Here is a 23,662-nt window from a genome sequence, read left to right on the forward strand (position 1 = left end):
TTTTCAAATGTTTTATTTGTATTGTGTATATTTACATTCTATTTGAAGTTTTGGCTTGTGAAAAGTTGACATAACTTATAAAATCAAGTAGAAATTGTTTAACTTAAAGTAACATAAAAATGAATGTTGATTTGACAAAAATGCTGCATATTATTTTACAGTGTACTGAGAATTTGCTGTTAACCAACGTTTTTCCTCTCCTATCATAGAAAAGTGCACTGTAATAATTATTTTAATTTATAATAATAATTTACTCATTCCTGTAGGATTGATATATTTATGATTTATTTATCTGTTGATTGTATTTCTCTTATGACAGAAAGTGTCATTCAGAACGAGTCAGTATTTTGTCAAAGATTTAGCAAATAAAGATAAATAAAAGAAAATATTTTATCAAGGAAAATGCCTTAGGGGTTAACATACCAAACTGGACCTAAACATTTTTTAAAATGTACAAAACATTTTTTTAGTCTTTAAGATATGATTGAATCAACATTCAAAAATTGTCAGATAGGCTCTATAAAGTTTTCCAAGCATGTTATGGGCAACGTTTAAAACATTTTAAAGGTGCTCTTACAGGGCAATTTCATTTTCTCATTTATTTTATTCTAAGCAAACATCATTTTCATGGATACAATTTTATACTTTAAAAATAAATGAAATCAGTAAAAAAATTTGAGTTCTGTTGACCCATATATGTACATTGGGCGTGGCAACTAATTATGAAGTCATCAATTCTCTCCTGATCAAAATAATAGTTAAAAACCCTAAAAAAAAAATAAAAAAAAAATAGTTAAAAAACCTGACCACTGGGTGGCAGACACCAGCAGATTATATGAAGGCCTATAACCTAACCATAACCCTAAATTCCTGTAGTTGTATGTTGTAAAGGATATCATTACATGTTATCATTGTCTTTGATCTCTTATCTCTCATTTGAAAATCCATTTAACAAACTTTAATATAAAACAGTGTAGGCTGTGTAAAAATATAACCATCTGATTTGCCTCACATATTTGTGTGTGTGCTGTTCCCTTCACGTCCAGATTGCCGATCTTTCTTAAACACAGTCTTTTTTCAACATACATACATTTATTTAAAGACATGCTCTCCTTATCAAGTCTTTGAAAATGTGATATGTGTTTAAAGGGATTGGCTATTGATTTGGGTGGACAGAATTCCTAAAGGTTTTTCCTAATGTTACCAAATGTTTTAAACTAAAACCATCTTTCTAGTATTATCCTATTTGAAGTACAAATTATAAACATTTGTGCGATCATTTTCAAGTACAAACACAAATACTGTACATTGCATTATCCAACAATTCATACAGAATGCAGCCAAGGTGGCTTAGATAGGTCTGACTGGATGACAATATGTTTTTAGATGAATACCGGTATTCATAAATCGAAGATTATGAAGTATATGTGTGTAAATATTTGTCTCTTGAAAGCACTTTTCAAAAAGAACTACAGTAAAACTGGTATCTTAAACTTTTTAAGAAACAATACAAATAAATCATTGACCATATAAGGAAGCTAAAAAATATATTTCTATGTATATATTGTATATATTATAATTTATTATAAATAATAAAATAGTTGTCTTAAAGGTGCAGTGTGTAAATTTTAGCGGCCTCTAGTGGTGAGGTTGAACCAGAAAGATGTCATCGTCGGAGACAACTTAGTAAAAAAGTTTGTCTGTTAAGGGCTTCTGTAGAACATGGCGGCACAAAATGGCGACTTCCACATAAGGGGACCCTCTCCGTATGTAGATAAAACGTCTCATTCTAAGGTAATAAAAACATAACGGTTCATTATAAAAAGGTCTTTATACACCCCTGATAATATAGTTTTGTGTATTATTTTGCATTCCTGTCAATAGATCCGTTTAAAAATTACACACCGCACCTTTAAAAATCCAGAAGATGCTTAACTCTCTACACCCAAAAAAGGTGACAATTGTAAAAAATTCTAAAACACTAATACATAGAGACTTAGGTTTTTATGTTTTAATAAATAGTTGAAAAAGTTTCACACAATGAAAATAATTTTACTATATCTTATCTGTTTATAGAATTGTTTATTGAAAAACATTGTGAATTGTGAGCATTTCAAATAGAGGCAACCATCTGTGAAGATGTTTTCAGCAAATTTATTTGTAAGGGCATTTTTTAAAATGTTGTCCTCACAAGTAAAGCCAAACTAGTCCTCAGAGACACATTTTACTGCCAAGAATGCTGTTGTAAAGGTGAAGTATCACAGTTTCCGGCTTATATTACACACACACACACGCACGCACACACACATGCACGTACACACACCTGTCCTTTACTACAAAAGACCAAATGTTCCACTCCTCCTGAAGTAGGATACTCTTCCCATTATTCCGGTAAACCTACAATGAAACTCACTCTCCCCAGTCACATGACTGTCCATGACATTTCCAGAACAAAACATCTTCTTTCATATTAGTTTCCCATGGGCACTCACTCAACTGGTGTTATGCCAAGACAAGTTAGATACACAGATACGCACAAAAACTGACGTTGATTAACATGCATGGCCTTTCTGTGATAAATCCTCAAATATGGGTGGTCTGCCCTTTACGTGTATAGGCAAAGGGTGTGTAAAATGTCACAGTGATGACAGTGCAGGTGTATACTGTAGTATCTTCTGTAATACTGTAGTACTAACTGAAGTACTGTTTTGGATTTGCAAGACAACTATTTTATTATTTATAATAAGTTATAATATTCAAATCTAACATGCCTACATGGTCCTGGATGGTATAAAGGCAAGAATTAAGTATACACTTTTAGTAAAAGCCTATATGATTTATTTTCCTACAGAAGAGAACTGAAAGAGTGTCGGTGGATGACACGCAAACCTACACAATCTTATACATGTAGGCCTATGTACAGTATACTCTGCAAAAAATTCTTACTTTCTTAGTCTTGTTTTCAGTGGAAATATCTAAAAATTCTTAAATTAAGATGCTTTTTCTTGATAAACAAAATGACCTAAGAAAATAAGCTTAGTTTCTAGACAAAAAATATATAATTTAAGTGAATTTGTGCTTAAAACAAGCAAAAATATCTGCCAATATCTGGGGTGAGAAAAAAATCTTTAAATAAGTTTTCTTTTTTCTTAAACACTTAATTCAAGCTAAATTTTCTCACCCCATTGGCAGATATTTTTGTAGTTCATTTGCTCATCAAGAAAATACATATTGATTAAAGAATTTTTAGATATTTCTACTGAAAACAAGACAAAAATATTAAGGGGGCGTGCACACCAAACCTTTTATGCCCGTGGCCAGTGCATGTTTTCAATTGTTTCCAATGGAAGCTCTGCGTTTTTCAAATAAGCCAGTAGCTAGCGTTTTGTTTCCGTGGTGAAAACCGGTGCTCACCGTTTTTTCCTGAGCACTGAGCGCCAAGAGTTGAAGAATATTAAACTTTGGATGAAAAGCTTCGCTCGACAATGTCAGTTCTCACACGGCCTTCCAATCACAGTGGAGGAGGGGCGGGACATTACCACAGCAACCAACCGGCTCACAGCTGAAATATCAGAGCTACCAAAACGCTCAGCTGAAGAAAGCTGGCACTCAGGCATTTTAAGCCGCGTTTAAAAGTTTTGGTGTGCACAACCCCTAAGGGGGCGTGCACATCAAAGCTGTTATGTCTGCGGCTGGCGCATGTTTTCAATTGTTTCCAATGGAAGCTCTGCGTTTTTCAAATAAGCTAGCAGCGTTTTTTTCCGTGCTGAAAACCGACGCTCGGCGGTTTTTCCGCGCTCAGCTCTAAGCGCCGAGAGTTGAAAAATATTCAACTTTGGGTGAAAAGCTCAGCTCGTCAATGTCACAAAATGAGTAGCTCTGATTGGATCTCTTCTCCATTCAACCCTCCCTAACATTTTCGTCTTATTTTTATTCGTTGACTAAAGTGTCAGTTATATTTCGTTACAGTCTTCGTCATCATATCTGACTTTTATTTAGTTTTTATTTAGTTTTTGTCTGTGAAAAAAGGTTCGTTGACGAATATTTTTCGTCATCGTCTTCGTCAACGAAATTAACACTGATGTGCACAACCCCTAAATTCATTTTTTGATAGAGTGGTATGGATTAAATTACATCAAACACGAGTAACCGAAGAATTTATCAACATTTACTAACTTCCAAAAGAATATTTAGCACATTTTTACAATAAACAGACTTATGCAAGGTTGTGGTTTAAAAATTCATTAAACACTTAAAGCAACACTGTGTAGTTTCCATGTAAAAATGACTTACAGCTCCCCCATGTGGTTGAAAAGCGCAACAGTGCCTGGTATCAGACACTCTTCTGCAGGCAGGGGGAGGGGCGGGGCTGTGTTTCCTACCCTCCACCGCCACTTTCAGAGTGTGCTTGTAGCAGCTAGGAGGCTGCTCAGGTTGCAGCAACACTACAATTTGTCCAGTTAAAAGTTGTTCTATCACTGAAATAATTTTAGAGACATTATTTAAACGTAAAAAAACTACATAGTGTTGCTTTAAGATTACATATATACAAATATTTGTGAAAAAAAACAAGCATTGAATTCATATCCTGTGTAATATGACTCATTTCTGGCTCAGTTTGTGAAAACAATCACGTTTTGTGATATACTATTTTATAAAATCATTCTACATAATGCAAAGAACATTCTGTGAATATAACCTTGATATCTTAAATATTGACTAAGGTCATGGCAAAGATTGAAATTAAAATGAAATCAAACTTTGATGCTTATAATCTCATAATTGGATAATGACACATAAACCTGGATTTCAAGGTTAGGCTCACATAAAGCTAATTAATGTGATAAAAATAACTGGTTGCATAGTTTTGTATTTTGACAAATGTTGAATGAATAAATATAAATTTGAACATTAAAAATTACAGCTGTCCTGTAGGCCTACCCCAAGTTTGCATTATGCTTGCAACAGTGTCTGTTCAAATCCAAATCAATACATACATATTTTAAAAAATTATTTGTGAATGCTCTCTATTCTGCTTTGGAAGTTTGGAAGTATAGCAGAAAAACTTTGGATATACTTTATCTTTAATTTTATAACAAAGACGACAAAGTCAAACTTTAAGTTTTCTTTTCTTCACAAGAAAAAGGTTTTGATATTTGATATTGAGTTGGTTCAATATTCCTCATAAAAATGTTACATATACAGCATGCAAACACTTGGGTTGAAATCAAATTAACAGATGTAAATCTGAAATCTGAATTTTGTCTGTGCATGTACCTCTTTAACAATAAATATACCATTTCAAACCAAAAGACAGATACTGTTGGGAACAGTGCACCACCCATATCAAATAAATTCATCAGTGTGTGGGTGGGAGTTTCAAGTCTTTTCAAGTTGAAGCTTAAATGGACCTGAACATCTAGTGTTAAAGACAGGGATTTCACACTCTGCACACGTATGTTTTGCGGATATGTTCACCTGTAGATTTTTCATTGAAAAATCATGTTCATACATGAATGTTAAGCACCTGGGCGGCTGGGCCGCAGGAAGGGCAAGAAGATCAAAGTCGCACAATTCCCGCAAAAGGGAGGGGGTTTGCTTTACACATACATGAAGGAATGGAAAAATATCAAAATCATTATGCCACAAACCCTTATAGTCACACACAACTGTCGTCACACATCTTTTAAAGCAAAAAAATGAACTTTTTCTCTTGCCCTCTCATTCATTCACTCACTCATTCACACACATGTATAAAGTTGATAGATGTGTATTGTTTCGTGGGTTTCGAGTTTAACATTCATTGTTCCTTTGTGTGGTTCGAGGTGGCCTGACAGTTACACCCCTAAATCCAGGCCGTCCTATTGGCCGACTTCCTGCATCATAGTCTCACATACTGGTAACCAACATTTGCCCTTTTGACTTAGGGAGTTTAATAAAAACTTACAGTACTATCACAGTCATACAGAAGTACATATTTACATATATACTGCACACTCCTGATAATATACAACCTGTATGAAACTGTTAGCCTAACTTACAGTATGTTTTCACACACTACTTAAACCTAAACCTCACATAAACCCTGAGGTGTTTTACTTTTTATGTTTATTAAGTGGTTTGAATGGCATATCCAGTTGGCTTTGCCGCAATTTGCATATGTAAGACTTTCTTACTGTACATTGTATGGGCATGTTCGTTTCTGTATGAACTGGAAACACATGAGTTTATCACGTCTGTTTTCAAGCTATGTTAATGATTTTTTCTATCACCTCACTCTGGCAACCTTTTGACAGATTAATTCATGTTCACTTCAAATATTAAGAAATGTCTTCATATGTCAGTTTAATTTATTTGCATGTCTATACTTGAAGGAAGTCCTTCATATTTATTTTAGAAAATTTAAAATTACAAGCCAAATATCCACTGAATAGTTCAGTGACAATGTGTCTTTGCTTGCCTGAGGGGAAATACATAACATTTGTCTGCTTCCATTAGCCTACCAGCATGAACATGCAGCATTTTATTCCCTTATCATAATTAATGTCTTCTTTTCATTTGTTAATTACAATCATTTGTATAATGAATAACAATATTTTGAAGATTATTATTAATGCAGAATGACAGTCTGGAATTCTGGAAGTATGTTGGCCTTTTCATTGACTATAGCGCCTCAATGTGGACATATCATGTATAATACATTTTACTGTGCTGCAGATTACATTTACATTCTAGTTTAAAAGGCACTTTATGTCGTCAAAACAACACATTCATATTGTGCAGCTTTTAAAGGGTACATTTTACATGACTTTTTAAAAATAAACCTTCAACAAATAAATCTTTGGTGTGCTTAAAGCATGTATGTGAAGTTCTAGCTCAAAACCTTACATAGATCATTTATTAAAGCATGTTAAAATTGCCACTTTGTATGTGTGAGCAAAAATGTGCTGTTTTTGGGTGTGTCCTTTAACATGCAAATGAGCTGATCTCTGCACTAAATGGCAGTGCTGTGGTTGGATAGTGCAGATTAAGGGGCGGTATTACCCCCTTCTGACATCACAAGGGGAGCCAAATTTCAATAATCTATTTTTTCACATGCTTGCAGAGAATGCTTTACCAAAACTAAGTTACTGTGTTGATCTTTTTCACATTTTCTAGGTTGATAGAAGCACTGAGGACCCAATTATAGCACTTAAACATGGAAAGTGTCAGATTTCCGTGATATGTCCCCTTTAACAAAACTCTGTAAGTGTTAATACATGCACACATGATGAACACAAAGTAAGTACTGATGGCTTTTTTCGTTTTTTTACTTCAGTAAGCGTTTATTGTGAACATTGAGGCAATGGAATGTGAAACATTTTAGTAGCACCCGTTTTAGCTTTTACTGATATTAGTAAACCTTAAACTCAAAATTAACTTAAAAGAGAGGTTGACAGATTAATTTTATTTCTCTTTGTTTATAGTTAGTGGAACTGTTATGAAAATTTTATTACAAGGCTTCAATTACATCCAAAACCCTTTTGCCCCAACTATTGAACAATTAAAGCAAACCTCTCATTTAAGTGCCACAAATTTAGATACATACACACATACAAAAAGCTTACATGGTAATATATAGACACAGACTTACTAATAATTCCAATTATGAGTGGTTATAACAATAGACTGAAATGTCATGGTGTTTAGTGAGCGTACAAACAATAAATAAGTGAAAAATTGCAGAATATAAGCTATATAAAATATTGCTTCACAGAGTAAAAAATTTGGCCTTCTTTGTAGATTACATTAACAAGTATTTAATGAGAAATTGTATGAGATTTGTATTTTGATCTATATAGGATTTTTTTCTGTGGCTTTAAGGCCTTACAACAGAGATCAGATTTTTTCTACCACAATAACTTTGGTCACACAAGTCTACTACACATCTCATAAAACTGGAATGACAAAATTCACTTATTGCTTCTTGAGACAATGCTATGCACTGCACATCCACAGATAAACATGAAATCCTTCAACTGATTTAAAAAGTACAGGTTGTTTTGGGTTTTGGTTTCGAAAGCCACCGGCTTCTGACCACGCATGAGTCATGGGATCATGACCCAAGCATAAATTGTGGGGCTTATGCATCATCACCACCACACAGCAGAAGCAGGGTTTTACGGTAGTCACCCGAGGTGTCGCCCTGCAGAAGGATAAGAGATAATTTTGCTACATTTCAAATTTAATCAAATTAATTGTTAAAAGTTGTATGGACAAGCATACCTGAATCATTTTATGCAGAGAAGTTGCAAACATCCTGCGGAAATCGGCACGTACATCAAGCATGTCTACTTCACTGCGAGTAACCATGACCCTGATAAGGGTTTGGTCATCGGTACCTGCCCCCTAATGGACAAAACAAGAATTACACCTCCATTTACAAACGTTTGGTTGTTTTACATTGATACATCATTTAGGACCAATTATAAAACAGTAATCTGTGAAGATGTTGCCAAATCTAGTTAGATTAAGATATTAATGGTCCAGTGTGGTATGTGTTCACAACAGTGGCGGCTCGTGACTGCACTTCCGAGGATGCGCTAATTCATAATAAGTGTTCAGATTGTCACGTGTGTGGTTCCCTTTTCCAAAATATGTGTCATGCAGGTGGAGAGATCCTGTGTGCATCACGTGTTTTGTCAAAATAAGTGCCTGCAAGAGACGCGTCAAAACCGTTTATGATAAAAGAGACGCTCACGTTCCCTAAATACACGCGACACACTCCCTTAACAGTAAACTCTGATTACGCATGAGATTGTGCGAGTATCTGGCACACGCGAGCATCTCCTTTCAAGTTCAAGGCAGCAGGCACTTATTTTGGCATGACACGTGATGCACACACGATCTCTCAAAGTGCAGAACACATATTTTGAAATGACGAACCACGCACATAACAAGCTACATACATGTTGTGACGAACTTCGCATCGTGCGCTTCAAAAAAAGACCACCAGCCGCCACTGGTTCACAAGTAGTAACACAGATGGTGCTAATGAACAGCACTACTGATATCTAGTGAAACGCAGAAATCCTGGACCGTCTGTGAAATGATACCCAAAACTTTAGGGTCATAATATCCCCTCCTGATATTACAGAGTCAAAAAAGACACTAAACAGTATGTGAGGTATAAAAAAACAAATCTAATCTAAAAAAAAAATGAATTAAAAATCCCCCTGCTTCATCACAAGAAACTCTACTTTACAAAACTGGATTGATCAAATTTATTTTTTTCTCAAATATTTGTAAGTAAATGTGAAATAAGTGTACAATTCCAAAATCTGAGTAGGGCTCAGGTGCAGGACAATAAAAACAAAAATGTTTCTGTGAAATTAAATGTAAAATTAAACACACTTTTTATTACAAACCAACAACATTTTAAACAATCAGGTTTTTAATCAAGCATCCACTCTCACCTTCAAGGCATTGTGAAGACACTCAGCAAAATAAGCTGAAACACTGCGGGCACACTTCACTGAAAAATAGAAAAGTATGTATTATATTCAATTCATTACATTCATTTTTTATAAATATTTTATTTTATTGTTATTTTAACTTTATGTATCTTTAGCTTTTGTTGTGATTTTAAGGAAGTCCTAGATCTTTGAATTTGACTTATTTTTATCCAGTACGTATCCAACCTCGCCACGTTTGTGGATGAAAAGCAGTATAAAAAAAGTCTCACTTAGTAATGCCTACTTAACTTCTTCCACCCTGAAGCTATTTTGGGGATTTTCGCCTGGATTTGGCCTACCCAATTTCAAAAGCTTCCCATACCCACATGCAGAGGTTTACATACAAATGTTTGGTATCATTTTACAGGAAACCCTTTGAAATTACATAAAACACTGTTGAAAGTGCTAAACATGGTTGTATGTGATGTCAGTCCTCTAATAAACACAAAAATAAATAGGCGCGTTTTGATGTTTTTTTTCTAAAGTTTTTATTTAAAAGTGTATAACTCTGGCCCTGAGTGCCTCAGCTCCCTGCAGACAGTTTTGTTTGATTCCAGCAATTGCCAGCTTACAGAGGAAAAAAGATTTTTTTCTCTATCATAATCTATGCAAAAGTTATTTTACTCCAACTGATGGGAGGAATAATACGCTTATGGAGTTAAATTTCTGCCAAAAAACATTTGAAGTGCTACCATAACCACATACAGTGGAATAAATGCAATTGCTTTATATCATTTTAAAGAAAACCCTTTGAAGTTACATAAAAAGCTGCTGTTTGTGACAAATAGTGTTATTTATGTTGTTTTTCATATGAGGAAACACCAAATTTTCTTTTTATATGTTGTAAATACTGCCTCTGATAGTGTATAACTCTGGTTCTGGGTGCTCTAGCAGACTGCAGACAGTTCTGGTTGTTACCAGCAGCAGACAGTAAACACCCAAAAAAAGAATGATCTCTTTAGCATGTCGCATTCAAAAGTTATTTTCATTTTACTGAAGTGTCCGAAAATACATTTTTCATATAAATATTAATTTTTTGTTTAGCACATATAATAAATAGCAAGGGATTATTCATGCACACAACCTAAGAAAATGCTGTGAATGGACTCATTTTTTAGAGTAGGACCTAAGAGAAAAGATGGTGTATCATTTGTGGCTATATGTGCTATCTGAGGCAGTCCACACTCAATTTTCCCATATGTTTACAAAAGACGATTTTTTACCTTATTATTCATTCAACTATTGTTGGATATGTGTTGATAATAGAACAAAAATAACGCTGTAGCCTTATTCCTGAGAATGAGAGCTTTCAGTTGATATAAGACTTGCCCATGTTTGTCATACTTGAAAAATATGAAATATGTGAATATTAAATCATATAAAAAATTATGGGGGGGGGTGATAGTGTAAATTAAGTGTAAATAACTTTCTTACAGTAAAAGATTTCTCAAAGTGATGCATATCTGGAGAAAGTAGAGAGTCTAAGCTTTCAAACAGTATCTCATATGTGTTACTGGGGTCCATGATAGACCATTGAAGATTAAAAGAATATTTTATTTGAGTCAAAATACGAAATTTTGTACCCGGGACTGGGTCCTCAGGGTTTAAGAGGTTAAAGCTATAAAAATAAAAGGGCTGTAACACATAAATATAACCACATTTTTAAATAGTAGAGATATAAATTGAACTACATGTCTGAGTCATTGACCCACAGTATGACTCATGCGTGGTCAAGAGCTACTACCCTTCGAAACCCCAATCAATGAAATGACTCATGCATTTCCATAGCAAACAGAGTCTGTAAACTCCTATTAAACGCATTTAAAATGAATAGAAAATTCAAGAAATGTGTTGCATTTGCTAATTGCAATACATTATAAGCTATTGAACTAACAAGGTATCTTACCAACAGCCAGCAGGATTTCTTGGAGGCTTCCAGAAGTCTCTCTCTGGATGCTCTCCTCGATCTCAAACCCTGACAGCTTTCTATACTCATCAAACACTGTAGACATAAAGGAGAAGCCATTAATAGAATCAGCATGAATGAAAATGTAAAGTAGACGGTAAAAGTGTTTTTAATGATACATCTGTATGTGTGTTCAAGCTAACACTCTCTTAAGGTGCGCAGCACTTCGGTTTCCCAGTATAGTGATGAACTGGCTCTCATCAGTGCCATACTTCTTTTCTCCAGCCGCAAACAGTGCCTACACACCACACGGGAATATTATTTGAGTCATATGTACATTTCCTTCATAGATACATTTATATTTTCTGTGGTCCACTTATGATTTCGGTTATGTTTTTGGTTTTGCAGTATATGACTAGTTTACATTCCATTATAATATTAAAAAAAGCATGTTTTATTCATTTGTAAATGCCCTCTTTGCGTTTGTAAATAACAGCGTGTTGTTTAACCCTCATAAGACCCTATTTTCCTGTATACGTAATAGTACCTTGGGGGTAAAAATGACCCCAGAGATTAAAAGAGTGATTACAAAAAATATATGAATTTTGAATGATACAAATAGTATATAATTTTTTTCATTTACTTCCCATCTATACATTAATGCTGTGTTTTGGGAAATATGAAGTACTTTTATACCCGTTTACCACTCAATTCCTCAACTACACCATTAGCTTGCCTGAAAAATATCAAATTTTTATGAAAAATTCACATAAATTATGATCTAAATTTTATTTAAATTGTTAGATATTGATCTGGATGTTATGTGTTGAATTCAGCCAAAACTGTTTTATGGTTACAGTTTAGGAAATAAATCACTTTGACCAGCAGAGGCCCATAGAGACCCATTCATTTTACTGTTAGTGGCCAACTGCTCAAATTAGTACTTTATTTATACATTTTGTGAATTTATGTTTATATAAACATTAGAAAGGAGATTCAAAATAAATATTATTTCAAATAGTAGAATTTTTTGTAGTTTTTGATGCATTTTGAAATGTCTGTTTTTACAAAATGCAACAAAAAAATTGTATTGAATGTAAGTGTGTGTGTGTGTGTGTGTGTGTGTGTGTGTGTGTGTGTGTTCGTGTCTTTCTGTGTGTCTGTGTGTGTGTGTGTGTCTGTGTGTGTGTAAGTTTTACTGTCTTTGTGTGTGAGTCTGTGTTTGTGCATGTGTGTGTATGTGCGCACATGTGTGTGTGTGTGTTTGTGTGTGTGTGTGTGTGTGTGGTGCGCACACCTGTGTGAGTATTTTACATCTTTGTTTTGCATCTTTGTTTTTTTGCCAAATTCTCTAAGAAATGCTCTCTGTGGCAGTCATACCTTTGTGTGTTTGTGTTTGTCTGTGTGTGTGTGTGTGTGTGTGTGTGTGTGTGTGTGTGTGTGATTGAGCATGTATTTTCTATGCAACATTTGTGCTCTAGTACCAGCCCTACCTATCTGTGTTTAAATTTTCAGATTTATTCTGGATGCATTGATTTTTTTTGACAAATAAAAAGAAAAAAATTATTTTTTTGCATTTCCCATTCAAAGGGACTAATTAAGTGGATTTTTTACGCCTCTTTAGAACGACCGAATCAAGCCCATTTTTTTTTATATGAATCTTGACAGATAATCTGGAAAAGTCAAAAAATCTTATTCCACTGAGATTAAGGGAACCATGTTTTTAAACTAAAGAAAAGTGGCTTGGGGTAGAATTGACCCCAAGGGTCTTATTAGGGTTAATGAGCCGTGAGTTTGCTGTTGTCTTCATAAACATCTAAGCTGCTTCATCCTTTAATAACCAACTTTTGTAAAATCTAAAATGTCACGGGTTCATGAAGCAATCCACTCTGAAATTTGTAACAACCTTTATAAGATCAGATTTTGAAAGATATGGAAAAGTGTATTAATAAACTTTAGCCACATGTTTAAATTATTTGATGTTTAGCAATAACAGTATGTTTTCTACTTTATCCGTACTACCTCACCACAACCAAATTTGTTTTTGCATCTGTTGACATGTAAATGTGGGCTGTCATTTGTTTATGTTGCTTCTGGCATAAGAAATGCCATAATTTTAGGATCAGCAGTACAGAATTAGTAGAGGCAGCGTACTTAATGTAAAGTAACCTTACAAAACACACACTTACCTGTGCATCACTTTGAATCAGGTTCTCTTGTATACCTTGCTGTCTGCTAGCCTATGGATAAATTATACAATTCTAAATAATATAATTCTATAAAATGAATAATAATAATAATAATATCAAACATTTTGAAACATTTCACAATCCTACGCCTTAATGGCTTTATATTTTTGCCTGTCCGTTGTGGTTTTGCACAAAATGGAAATTTTAGTAACCACAGTCAAATTGTGTGTGTGTGAGAGTTCAAGACTGAGGGATGGTTTCCTGGACAGGAATTATCTTAAACCAGAACTAGGTCGCAGTTTAATTAGGAAATATAACTAGTTTTAACAGATATGCCTTACTAAAAACATTACTTGTGTGCATTTTGAAGCAAAACAAAGGGCACTGATGTATTTTAACATACAGTGAGGAAAATAAGTATTTGAACACCCTGCCACTTTGCAAGTTCTCCCACCTAGAAATACTTATATGCAGCTGTATCATACAAATAAATAGTTTAAAAAATCATACATTGTGATTTCTGGATTTTTTTTAGATTATGTCTCTCACAGTGGACATGCACATACGATGACAATTTCAGACCCCTCCATAATTTCTAAGTGGGAGAACCTGCAAAATAGCAGGGTGTTCAAATACCCACCTTGCTCACTGTATGTCAGTGGAAGTTGTTTTCAGTTTGGACAGCTTTTATATTTATTTTCTAATCCCTGTCCAGGAAAACGCCTCTCTATGTAACTTTGCTCAGTGGCATGTGATTTTGTCACACCTGTCACATGCTAAGAGTGCAAGTCACAGATCTACCCACATGCCTGCTGGGACTCCATTCATCCAATATACAGTATATGACTTTCTTTGTAACAAACTAGGGAACAAGATTATGTAGTTTTCTCTAATAACCTCTAACATGATCTGTTGAAGTTTATTATTTAACCTGAACTATTCATTTAAATCAAGTAAACATGAAGGTGTGAAACATGTTGAACTTGTAAAACCTCAATTTGTTTGAATTCTTATACAGTTTATTATTCATATTTTTAAATGTATATTTGTAACACTTAAATAAACTCATATTAGTTATTTATAGACTGCTATTAGATTGCATACTTGCAGCAAAATGACCAGCATCCTCTGGAAGTGACCTCCAGTATCACCAGTCACAGCTTCCTCCAGATCTTTTTTATGCTCTGCACACACACACACACAAACATATATAATCATTATTATTTCAACACTACAGATGCATCACAAAAAAGAAGCATGTAAACATTTAATCACATACATGCACAGTTACCTTGCTTATATAAACTTTTGATTTCATTGACCTCATTAGCTGATCTAGATGCCAGAATCTCAATCAACACTTTCTCGTCTGTGCCTGCCCCCTAAGACAATAAATGCAAAGTTACAGGCTTACTACAAACATTGATATAAATAGGACAGAGAGAGAAATATACACGGTTTACCTTAATGGCATCTCGCAGGCAAGTGACATCATACAAGATGGGAGGAGTCATCAGAGCTACAATCAGAGTCTCAAACTTCCCACCCAACTCTGATTTCAAGTCATCCACCAAATCCTATACAGAGATTATTAAAAAAAGGAGATACAAAAAGGCAAACTCAAGAAAGACAAACAGAAAAAGAACACAATCCATATGTGAGCTTTTGGTATATAATATATTGAATGCAAATGATGTCACCTTTCCATGCAGGGTTTTATATGCAGCTTTGATCTGTTGCCGCTGTGCATTGCTACGTGCTGTCAACAGCTGCAAAATAGCAGCCTCATCAGTGCCTGTGTAAAAAACAATTATTTTAAATGAAACATTTCTAGAATACGGACATTTCTTTGACGCAATAACCTGGTAATACATTAGTATATATCATTCTAAATTGTAATGTAGAAAGTATTGTGGAAAGCATTATACAAATACATATGAAAATATATATGTATATTTTTTTGATATGACTTTGCACTTTGTAAATAAAATGAAACATTGTCGTTGTCCATGAGGTGTTATAATTTGGTGGTATATCAATTAGCAAACTAAACTCATTTTATTTTCTAGATATGTTGATATTTGCAATGCGTCAAGTCAAACTCACCAAGTCCTTTCATGGCCTTGTAAAGGACCTCAGCATCATTATTAGCATTGAATCCAGCGTGTGGCTTCACTGTTCCTCTGCCAGCCTAAATAAAGTAACAAAATTGCATAATGTAGTTCCTGTTTTGTGTTCAATTTGTAGCATTTATATTACAGAACACTTGAGTACACCCATATTCCTTCCCCTTAGAAAAATGATACATTTCGTAATTGAAAATCAATTTACGGAACCTTAACATTGGTTTTGCTCTCAATGCGGTCTCTTTAAGAAACGTGTCTCTATCCAGTAGTTTTCCACATGGAAACTTTGAATAAGTAATGTGTGTATGTCTGTGTGTGTGGGAGGGAGGGAGTGAGGCTGGCTGGGGAATGATACCACAGTCCCAGATGTGGACGTGTGTTATTCATACAATACACAAAAATCAAATTTATTATTTAATTTCGTAACGCATTTGTTACAGAAACCACAAAATTATTTCAGCTTTTTTCATATTTCATTGAAGCAGATCACACTTCTGACCTAAAACTGACACTATTGTCCACTCAAAATCATGAAGTTATGCCCAGAAAGACCATGCTGATTCATAAGGGTGTGATCTTACTTTTAAAGGAAATCTAATTTAAAAAACTTTCACATCACAAAATAAACTTGAAATGCAGAAAATACTACATCAAATATCTGTGTTGACATATTGGGGTTTGTTGGCAGATCCAAGAAGTCACAGGAGAGATAAAATCACAAGGATGCTCGCTTTAGACCCTTGGGTGACAATAGCTACTGCAATAATGACTCATGTACTGATACACAAATACATGGTAAGGTAAATTTTTATTTGTTACTTGTTTATTTGTATTTGCATTTTGCTCAAAAGTATTTATAAATGGTTTTTGATGATTGTTTACTGTAAGAGAGGCTTTGACATTGTTCAAAGCATTACAATGTCCATGGTTATCTTTAGAAATGCATGGCTTTAAAAAAGTGGAAGTACGACATTTCCTCCATAAAGAGTTGAGCTCTGCCTATAAATACTGAGACCACCTAAAATGTTGTCATTCAGATTTTTTTCCACAACAACATCAAAGCCTCTCTCTTAAGTGTTTTTTTACAGAAACAGACTAAAAAGTTATAATGGCAAAAATTTTATTTAACCAATGTTACAATACTGTTATTTTAAAAGTCAGAAATGGTCCCCAGATAACCTTCAAAGAGAAAGGTGAACAAAGCTGCATCCAAATATCACCACACTTGTGGTTTTTGCACTTGACTGTTGTTCACATGACGTATTTCCTGTATTTGGCCCAAGTGTTGTAGCGGGTGTGAAGATCCTTTTTTCTCATTGTTTTTTTCTATTTTTAAATCATTGTCGCTTGGAGTTAGGGTTAGATTCAGGGTTTGCGTTAGGTTGTAATTTTATGCATTTGTTTCTACATGTTTTTCGCCCGCTATTAAAACTATTCTCGCCTGGAGTTGGGGTTAGAGTTGGGGTTTGGGTTAGGAAGTCACAGAAAGTGATTCTAACCCAAACCCCAAGCAACGATGGTAAAAAAATAGGAAAAACCAATAAGAAAACAAAATATAAAATGACACGATAAAGAAAGTCGTGGCACAGACACGAAAACCCATTTATAGAAATTCGTGCTAGGTGGCACGAAAAAGACATTCGTGCTCCAGAGGCACGAAAAACAGCAAAAAAACCTTTAATACAATTTTTTGTGACTATAACACATACACATTTCCGTGAGATTGGGTTGAAAGGTCCTATATATGCATGTAGAATTATTTACCCGATGGGACACACTTAGCAAGTGTTCAAATTTCAATCCAGATTGTAAAAGCAATTTGCACGAAAACATTCTTTTTTTAGTTAGGCTGCTTAAAATAAATATTTTTACATGTTTTTTCTAAATAAAATAAAATAAACACTCTGAAATGAACATTTGCTGAACTTAAAGATTATTATCTACACATTATTATTTGAAACTTTGCACCTGTGAAATCTCTTCATTTTGTGAATGCAGCTTTAATAAAGTTTATTTTTTATTCAGTAGTCCCTGAATAAACAACACAATTAATGCCGTTTCTAATTATGTAATAATACCAGTTGCAGATGTTTTACAAAATACATAACGTTTGCACAAATGAAATGTGCAACACTTAACGTTTTACTACCAAAATTTTAATATTTATTAACTAACAATTAATAGTTTCTGCGACATCTCGCAAAAGTCTCACGATTTACATCTCGAAAATGATGCAAGGTGGGATACGCTTAGCCTTGAATACCGGTCCGAAGCGGTATTCGAGATGGTGTGGGTTAGGGGCACTGCGCTTTGCCAGTTTTAAGACACTGGACAGTCACTGCGCACTTACTTCCTGCGCATACATACTCTTTCGAGTGGCCAAGACCACAAGTGTGGGTAGCCCAAATCTTTTAGGTAGAGTCTAGTGTGTGGCATCTACAAATCACTCTAATTGGCATCACTAAATTAACTCTTTCCCCGCCATTGACGAGATATCTCATCAATCAAGAGAAAACGCTTCCCCGCCAATGACGAGTATTTCCGTCTTTCCGCAATACCGCTATTATTCCGCAACTTTTTAAACCCGGAAGTATTGCCCTATGGCAAGCTGCTGCATGACGGTGTCTGTTTTAAAGATCGCGCTGAATGGGATCTCTATGAAAAGTCCGTCACAAAAATTGAATTATCTCAGCTTTTTGCTCAAAATGTGGTGTTTTTGCAAAAACCTACCCATATTCAAAAGCTGATTACAAAAGAACTACTGGTAGGATGAAACTTTTTTTTTTGTTTGAAAGCAGAGGGTCTGTTCTTTCATTTGGTATATTGTATGTTTATATATTTGAAGAAGAACATTTTCTGGAAGGCATTAAACTTTTGTGAAAATCATGAAAAACGCTGGCGCTGGCTGGCAACTTTTTTAAAAAACGCTGGCGGTGAAAGAGTTAAGAGTGTAAGCAAGCTTGCATACTGTGGTTCTTTGCGGGTTTCCAATTACTATTGACACATTTTTTATTATTTAAATGAATGACATTTTTGTTGTTTTGCAAAGGGGAACAATACATTGCCTCCAGTCTAAAACAATGTCTCAGACACAGGAATGTGTTCAGCAAACTCTGGCCTAAAAGCTTTCTGTGCTAATAATCTGATGTCAGCCATTCAGAATTTACTCCATACAACAGATTATATTTGGCTCATGTGTAACATCATGCGCTCTAGATTTGATCTGTCCAAAACAGGTGATGTTTTAAAAAACACTGAAAGAGCTGATAGCACAAACACAGTCATACTATGCAAACAATAGTAGTCAGTTTGTATAAGTAGAGTCAGGTTACTCAGTCTGCCTGTACAATAGAGTAAACATACATATCCAAATAGATGGAAATTAAAGGTATGGTCTATCCTAAAATGGCAAGCCCTCGTCTATTTGGATTAAACAGCTCAAAAATAACTTTTATGCATGGATGAAGAAAAACTTATTATTATTTCACATCACAAGCAGCATGATTGCAATTTAATTTTTTATCAACTCTGATTGAGCTATCTTTTATAATTGAATGTGCATAAAAGTCATTTATTTTCAACGTCATTTATATTATTTTTACATCATTTTTGCACATGAAATTATGAAAGACGATACATTATTTATAATGCAACAACTTCAGAACCAAAAACAAACCAACTCTTGGCTACATTTCTGTTGACAGTAAACTTCCAAAATCTGACATGTGAAGTCAGAAAAAACAGCTACATTATAGGCTATAATTTTATTTGCAATTTATAAAACATTAACATTCTGTGTCACGTTAGCGGAAACAATGCATCAGTTTACTTGAAATAAAGGCATAAACAAGCTGTGTTCGACTTTACGCGTCGCTGCGCATACCGGTCGGTTTATGACATCAACATACCGCGAGAGCTGTCCAAACAACAGCTTTCGAGTCGCTCTCGCGGTACTTTAATGTCAAACGGTCTGCTCAGCGGTGCATGAAGTCGAACGCTCTTAATGACAGAAGAGGGGAGCACAGGCAGAAACGCCCTCAGCCCACACCAATGACTCATCCACTCATCTACACTAGTGTGTTACTATAACTTTCTTTCTAAACTGTGTGAAGTTCATCTTTAACTTCTAAAACAGTTTACGATCAGTAAATATGCAGTACAGCAATAAAAGCACTGCTAATACAATGACGAGTAAACGGCCGATTTACTAAAAGAAGATTATATCCTCTTTATTCACGGATTATTTGATCAGCTGTGAAAGCAAGGGCGTCGACTACACAAACTTTAGGATAGCATTATTCCCCGTAAATTACACATCGACATATCTATCTGTGAATAACCGCTTGTATAAAGGTATTAAAAGTGATTGTAGACTAACAGTGAATGACCTGCCAAAAAAGATAACTTACCATCTTTGACTTGATTTAGTGCTTCAAAGAAGTATATGCTGAAAATAAACGTAAACACATGTACAGTTAACAAAGTACAGATGTTAATATATAAATTATGTGGTTGTGGTTTTAAACAAAGTTGTTTTTATGTAGTTTAGGAAACGTGTATAATAGGAAAAATACAAAATTTATGCACAAAAACTTTGTACAGGTAACTAATACCTGTGTACAATAGAATATACGGCAGGAACGTGTTAAAAAAAAGAGGACTTATTATTGCACTTACCGAAAGAAGTGTATTTGTGTAAGCGCAGATGACTGCAGTAGAGACCAAAGCAGCAGCAGGAATGAGGAAAGAAGTACGCCAGTAGGAGGAATAAACTGCGATCAGAGTGCTGAACATGTTTTACTGGTTGAACCACACCCTGGCAGCGACCCACAACGCTATGAATTATGGGAAATGTCGTTTTTAATTTCTTTTACATTTAATGCAAATAGGAACATGACAGAGATGAATCACATTTCTAAAGCATACGAGTGAAGTACACAAAGCAAAGCACAAAATCTCAGCACTTCACAAATAAGCTTGCAAACAATAAAACTTTGCCATTTAAAAGTTCAAGACTGTGAAATTTGATGCAGTCCCCCACCCTCTTGGTCAACACAATAGCTATTATCGTTGTCTATATAAGACAAACACTTTTTTTTGCCAGGCAACACATTACTACTAATAAAAAAATACAGGGTTGGGTATCACATAACATTTTACTGTGATAGTAGGCTAATCCGTCCCACATGGATGCTTGTAAAATGCTGATTATGTCAAATTTCCATTCTTTGAAGCTTTACAGAAGGCACAATGTGAAAAGAACATCAAAGAACAAGACAGTAGCTCTTAAGCAGTTTGTTAAGACTACAATAACAGCCAAAACTATTGACCTCTTTACAATCACACATGTATGCCTCTATTGGTGTTCAGATCTATGGGACCAGTTTTTTAATGTTTACTAAAAGAAATAGCAAGTAATTGTTTTCTTAACCTCAGACTCATTTACCTTGGCTCATTTTCTATAAGAACATATAAATACTGTGCCCCCCCTCCTCATATTTATATGTGGTGTTTGGGTCCAATGGATAAGACTGCAGAAATTGTACATGTTATGTAACTTTACTTTTTTTTATACCTAGGACCTCTGAGTGTGTTTGTATTTGTATAATGCGTGCATGTCAGAGTTTTGTCCTGTTCTTGCAGTTACCATGCAAGGATCCATCCAACGTATTATATATCAAGCATGGACACCTGTCTGCACTCACTGTCCCAATCACTTTACCTTCTGTCGTTTGGAAACTATTCTACATTTCCCATTATCTCCCTTCCAAAAAATAAAAATGGCTTTATAATAGTAACAGTGAAGTAATCATGGTATTTGGTGTATTGATTACTATTTGTAAAACAATGGTTTTACCACAAAAACTATGAAACTATGGTTACTGCAGCATAGTCACCAACCCTGTTCCTGGAGATCTACCCCGCTTCCTACTTTAGATCCAACCTTGCATCTAATTTTTTGGTAGCTAAGCTTGATTAGCAGGTTCAGGTGTGTTTGATTAGGGGTTGAGGTGAACTCTGCAGAAAAGTAGATTTCCAAGAATAGGGTTGGTGATCACTGCTGTAGCACAACTATGTTTGTGTTAGCTGTGATTAAGCTTAAGTGAAGATGTTTATTTTTGGTTTTATTTGCTATCATTTTAATAACGGTTACCAAACCCTGCTGAAAAAAACAGCATCAAACCAGCAAGGAACAGCATGGGAATTATGCTGGTCTATGCTGGTTTAGCTGGTGGTCACAGCATACCAGCACCAAAACACAACATATGCTGATATGACCAGCATGGGATGCTGGTGCTAAAGCTGGTTTGGTGCTGGTAGCTGGTGTTAATGCTGGTGCTGGTTTGATGCTGGTTTAGCTGGTGTTCACTAGCAAACCATCACCAAAACACAACATATGCTGGTCTTGCTGGTATGCTGTTTTTTTTCAGCAGGGAAGCTACAACTTAGGTTCGACTCGCCGGGAGGGGACAACACGTATGCAGCTGTGTCTGAAAAAAGTAGCTCTGTCTGTGTGGCTCATCATCACAATCAAGATGATATGATTCTTAACTCGGAAGGCCTTGAAAATGTCAGACTCTTCACTTTTACTGTGTGTGCGTGTGCGTGCGTGTGTGCGCGTGTGGTCTACTAGACATTGTCTCTTAAACATTGTCTGAGTAACAAAAACATGAACCCACCACACAAGAGGTGTTGTTTCATAAACACAGGTAAAATGTAGCAAAATAATTGTAGCAAAAAGAAAGCACATTTGAAATTTACACACAACCTCAATAGTTTCATAAACACTCTTAAATACAAACCGGGTACACACCACAAGATAATCGGGCCGATTTCCCCCCTTACAACAATACTCCCGATCTTCTTCTTGGTTGAACCGATTATCTTGTGGTGCACGGTGTGTTAAGAGCATCTAAATTTGCTCGAAAAATCAAACATATTGAACATGTTGAATATGTAAGATCAGAAATCTTGTTATGTGGGGGAACACAAAACATTTCCCACTACAACACATAACATTTAAAACAATAGATATGTTCTGGGGACATTAAATTAAGTTTATTTAACTAAGGGTGTTTTCAAGTTCGTTTTGAAAGAAACAAACCCAGTTCACTTAAAGCAGTGGTTCTCAGGGTTATTCCTGGAGACCCACTGCTCTGCACATTCTGTATGGGGGACCTTAACACATCTGATTCAATCATTAGTAGAGATCTCTATGAACTGCACTGATTGTGTCAGTTGAGGGAGATGTGCAAAATGTGCCTCCAGGAACAGAGCTGAGAACAGCCGACCTAAAGTGAACCAGAAAAGGAACTAGCCGAATGTGACCTCAGTCCTTTTGGTATTCACAATATAGTTGACTCAAAGGAGGACCCATTTCTTTTTTTGGTGAAGTGATCTCAGACCCTTTCTTGTTCACATCACAACTTCATGAGAACCGAGACCCCAGCTTTCTGTGCAGCAGTTGATTTTGATACACGTCAAAACGACACGCGAAGCAGACCGTGACCCTTATTGCTTTCGCATGTCAAAAAGAATTCGAACCACAAAAGAATCCAAATGCGAACCCAAGCGTGGTGTGAGTACAGTTCACATTTGGATCCTTTTAGGTGGATCTGATCAGCGTGAAGAGGTCTCTATTGCCGTGGGTCACCTCTGCTCTATCCCATGAGTGCCAGTTTTTTTGCAGCATCAACCCCATCACCTCACTCACTGGCATATCTATCCCAGTTAAAGAGGGGCGATTAGGCTAATATTCTGAGCTCAGAGCCCTCCTGGAGAGCACACCAAATATACTTTATTGTAATTTATTGATTACATCCCTGCTGAAAAAACAGCATGGACCAGCATGGGAATTATGCTGGTCTATGGTGGTTTGATGCTGGTTTAGCTGGTGTTCACTAGCAAACCAGCACCAAAACACAACATATGCTGGTCTTGCTGGTA

At 35.3% G+C, this 23,662-nt stretch overlaps 1 protein-coding gene across 1 annotated transcript; it reads right to left on the bottom strand.

Moving 5' to 3' along the window:
* Positions 1-7,440: 7,440 nt before the first annotated feature.
* Positions 7,441-20,193, bottom strand: anxa5b (annexin A5b). Its single transcript, XM_073864490.1, has 12 exons — positions 20,125-20,193; positions 15,696-15,780; positions 15,290-15,384; positions 15,053-15,166; positions 14,881-14,971; positions 14,694-14,773; positions 13,590-13,640; positions 11,601-11,698; positions 11,401-11,492; positions 9,456-9,514; positions 8,266-8,388; positions 7,441-8,185 (listed from the first exon to the last, which is right to left on the bottom strand). The coding sequence occupies exons 1-12, from the start codon at positions 20,125-20,127 to the stop codon at positions 8,123-8,125; spliced, it is 954 nt and encodes a 317-aa protein (XP_073720591.1). The 5' UTR covers positions 20,128-20,193; the 3' UTR covers positions 7,441-8,122.
* Positions 20,194-23,662: the final 3,469 nt, after the last annotated feature.

This window comes from Misgurnus anguillicaudatus, chromosome 3 (genome assembly GCF_027580225.2).
Source record: "Misgurnus anguillicaudatus chromosome 3, ASM2758022v2, whole genome shotgun sequence".
Classification (NCBI taxonomy): domain Eukaryota; kingdom Metazoa; phylum Chordata; class Actinopteri; order Cypriniformes; family Cobitidae; genus Misgurnus; species Misgurnus anguillicaudatus.

Excerpts from the sequence above, each read along its gene's own strand:
- anxa5b (XM_073864490.1), bottom strand. Across the intron at positions 11,493-11,600 it reads GCGCACCTTAAGAGAGTGTT|TGATGAGTATAGAAAGCTGT; the intron begins AGCTTGAACACA and ends GTCTACAGTGTT. Across the intron at positions 9,515-11,400 it reads AGAAATCCTGCTGGCTGTTG|TGAAGTGTGCCCGCAGTGTT; the intron begins GTAAGATACCTT and ends TCTATTTTTCAG.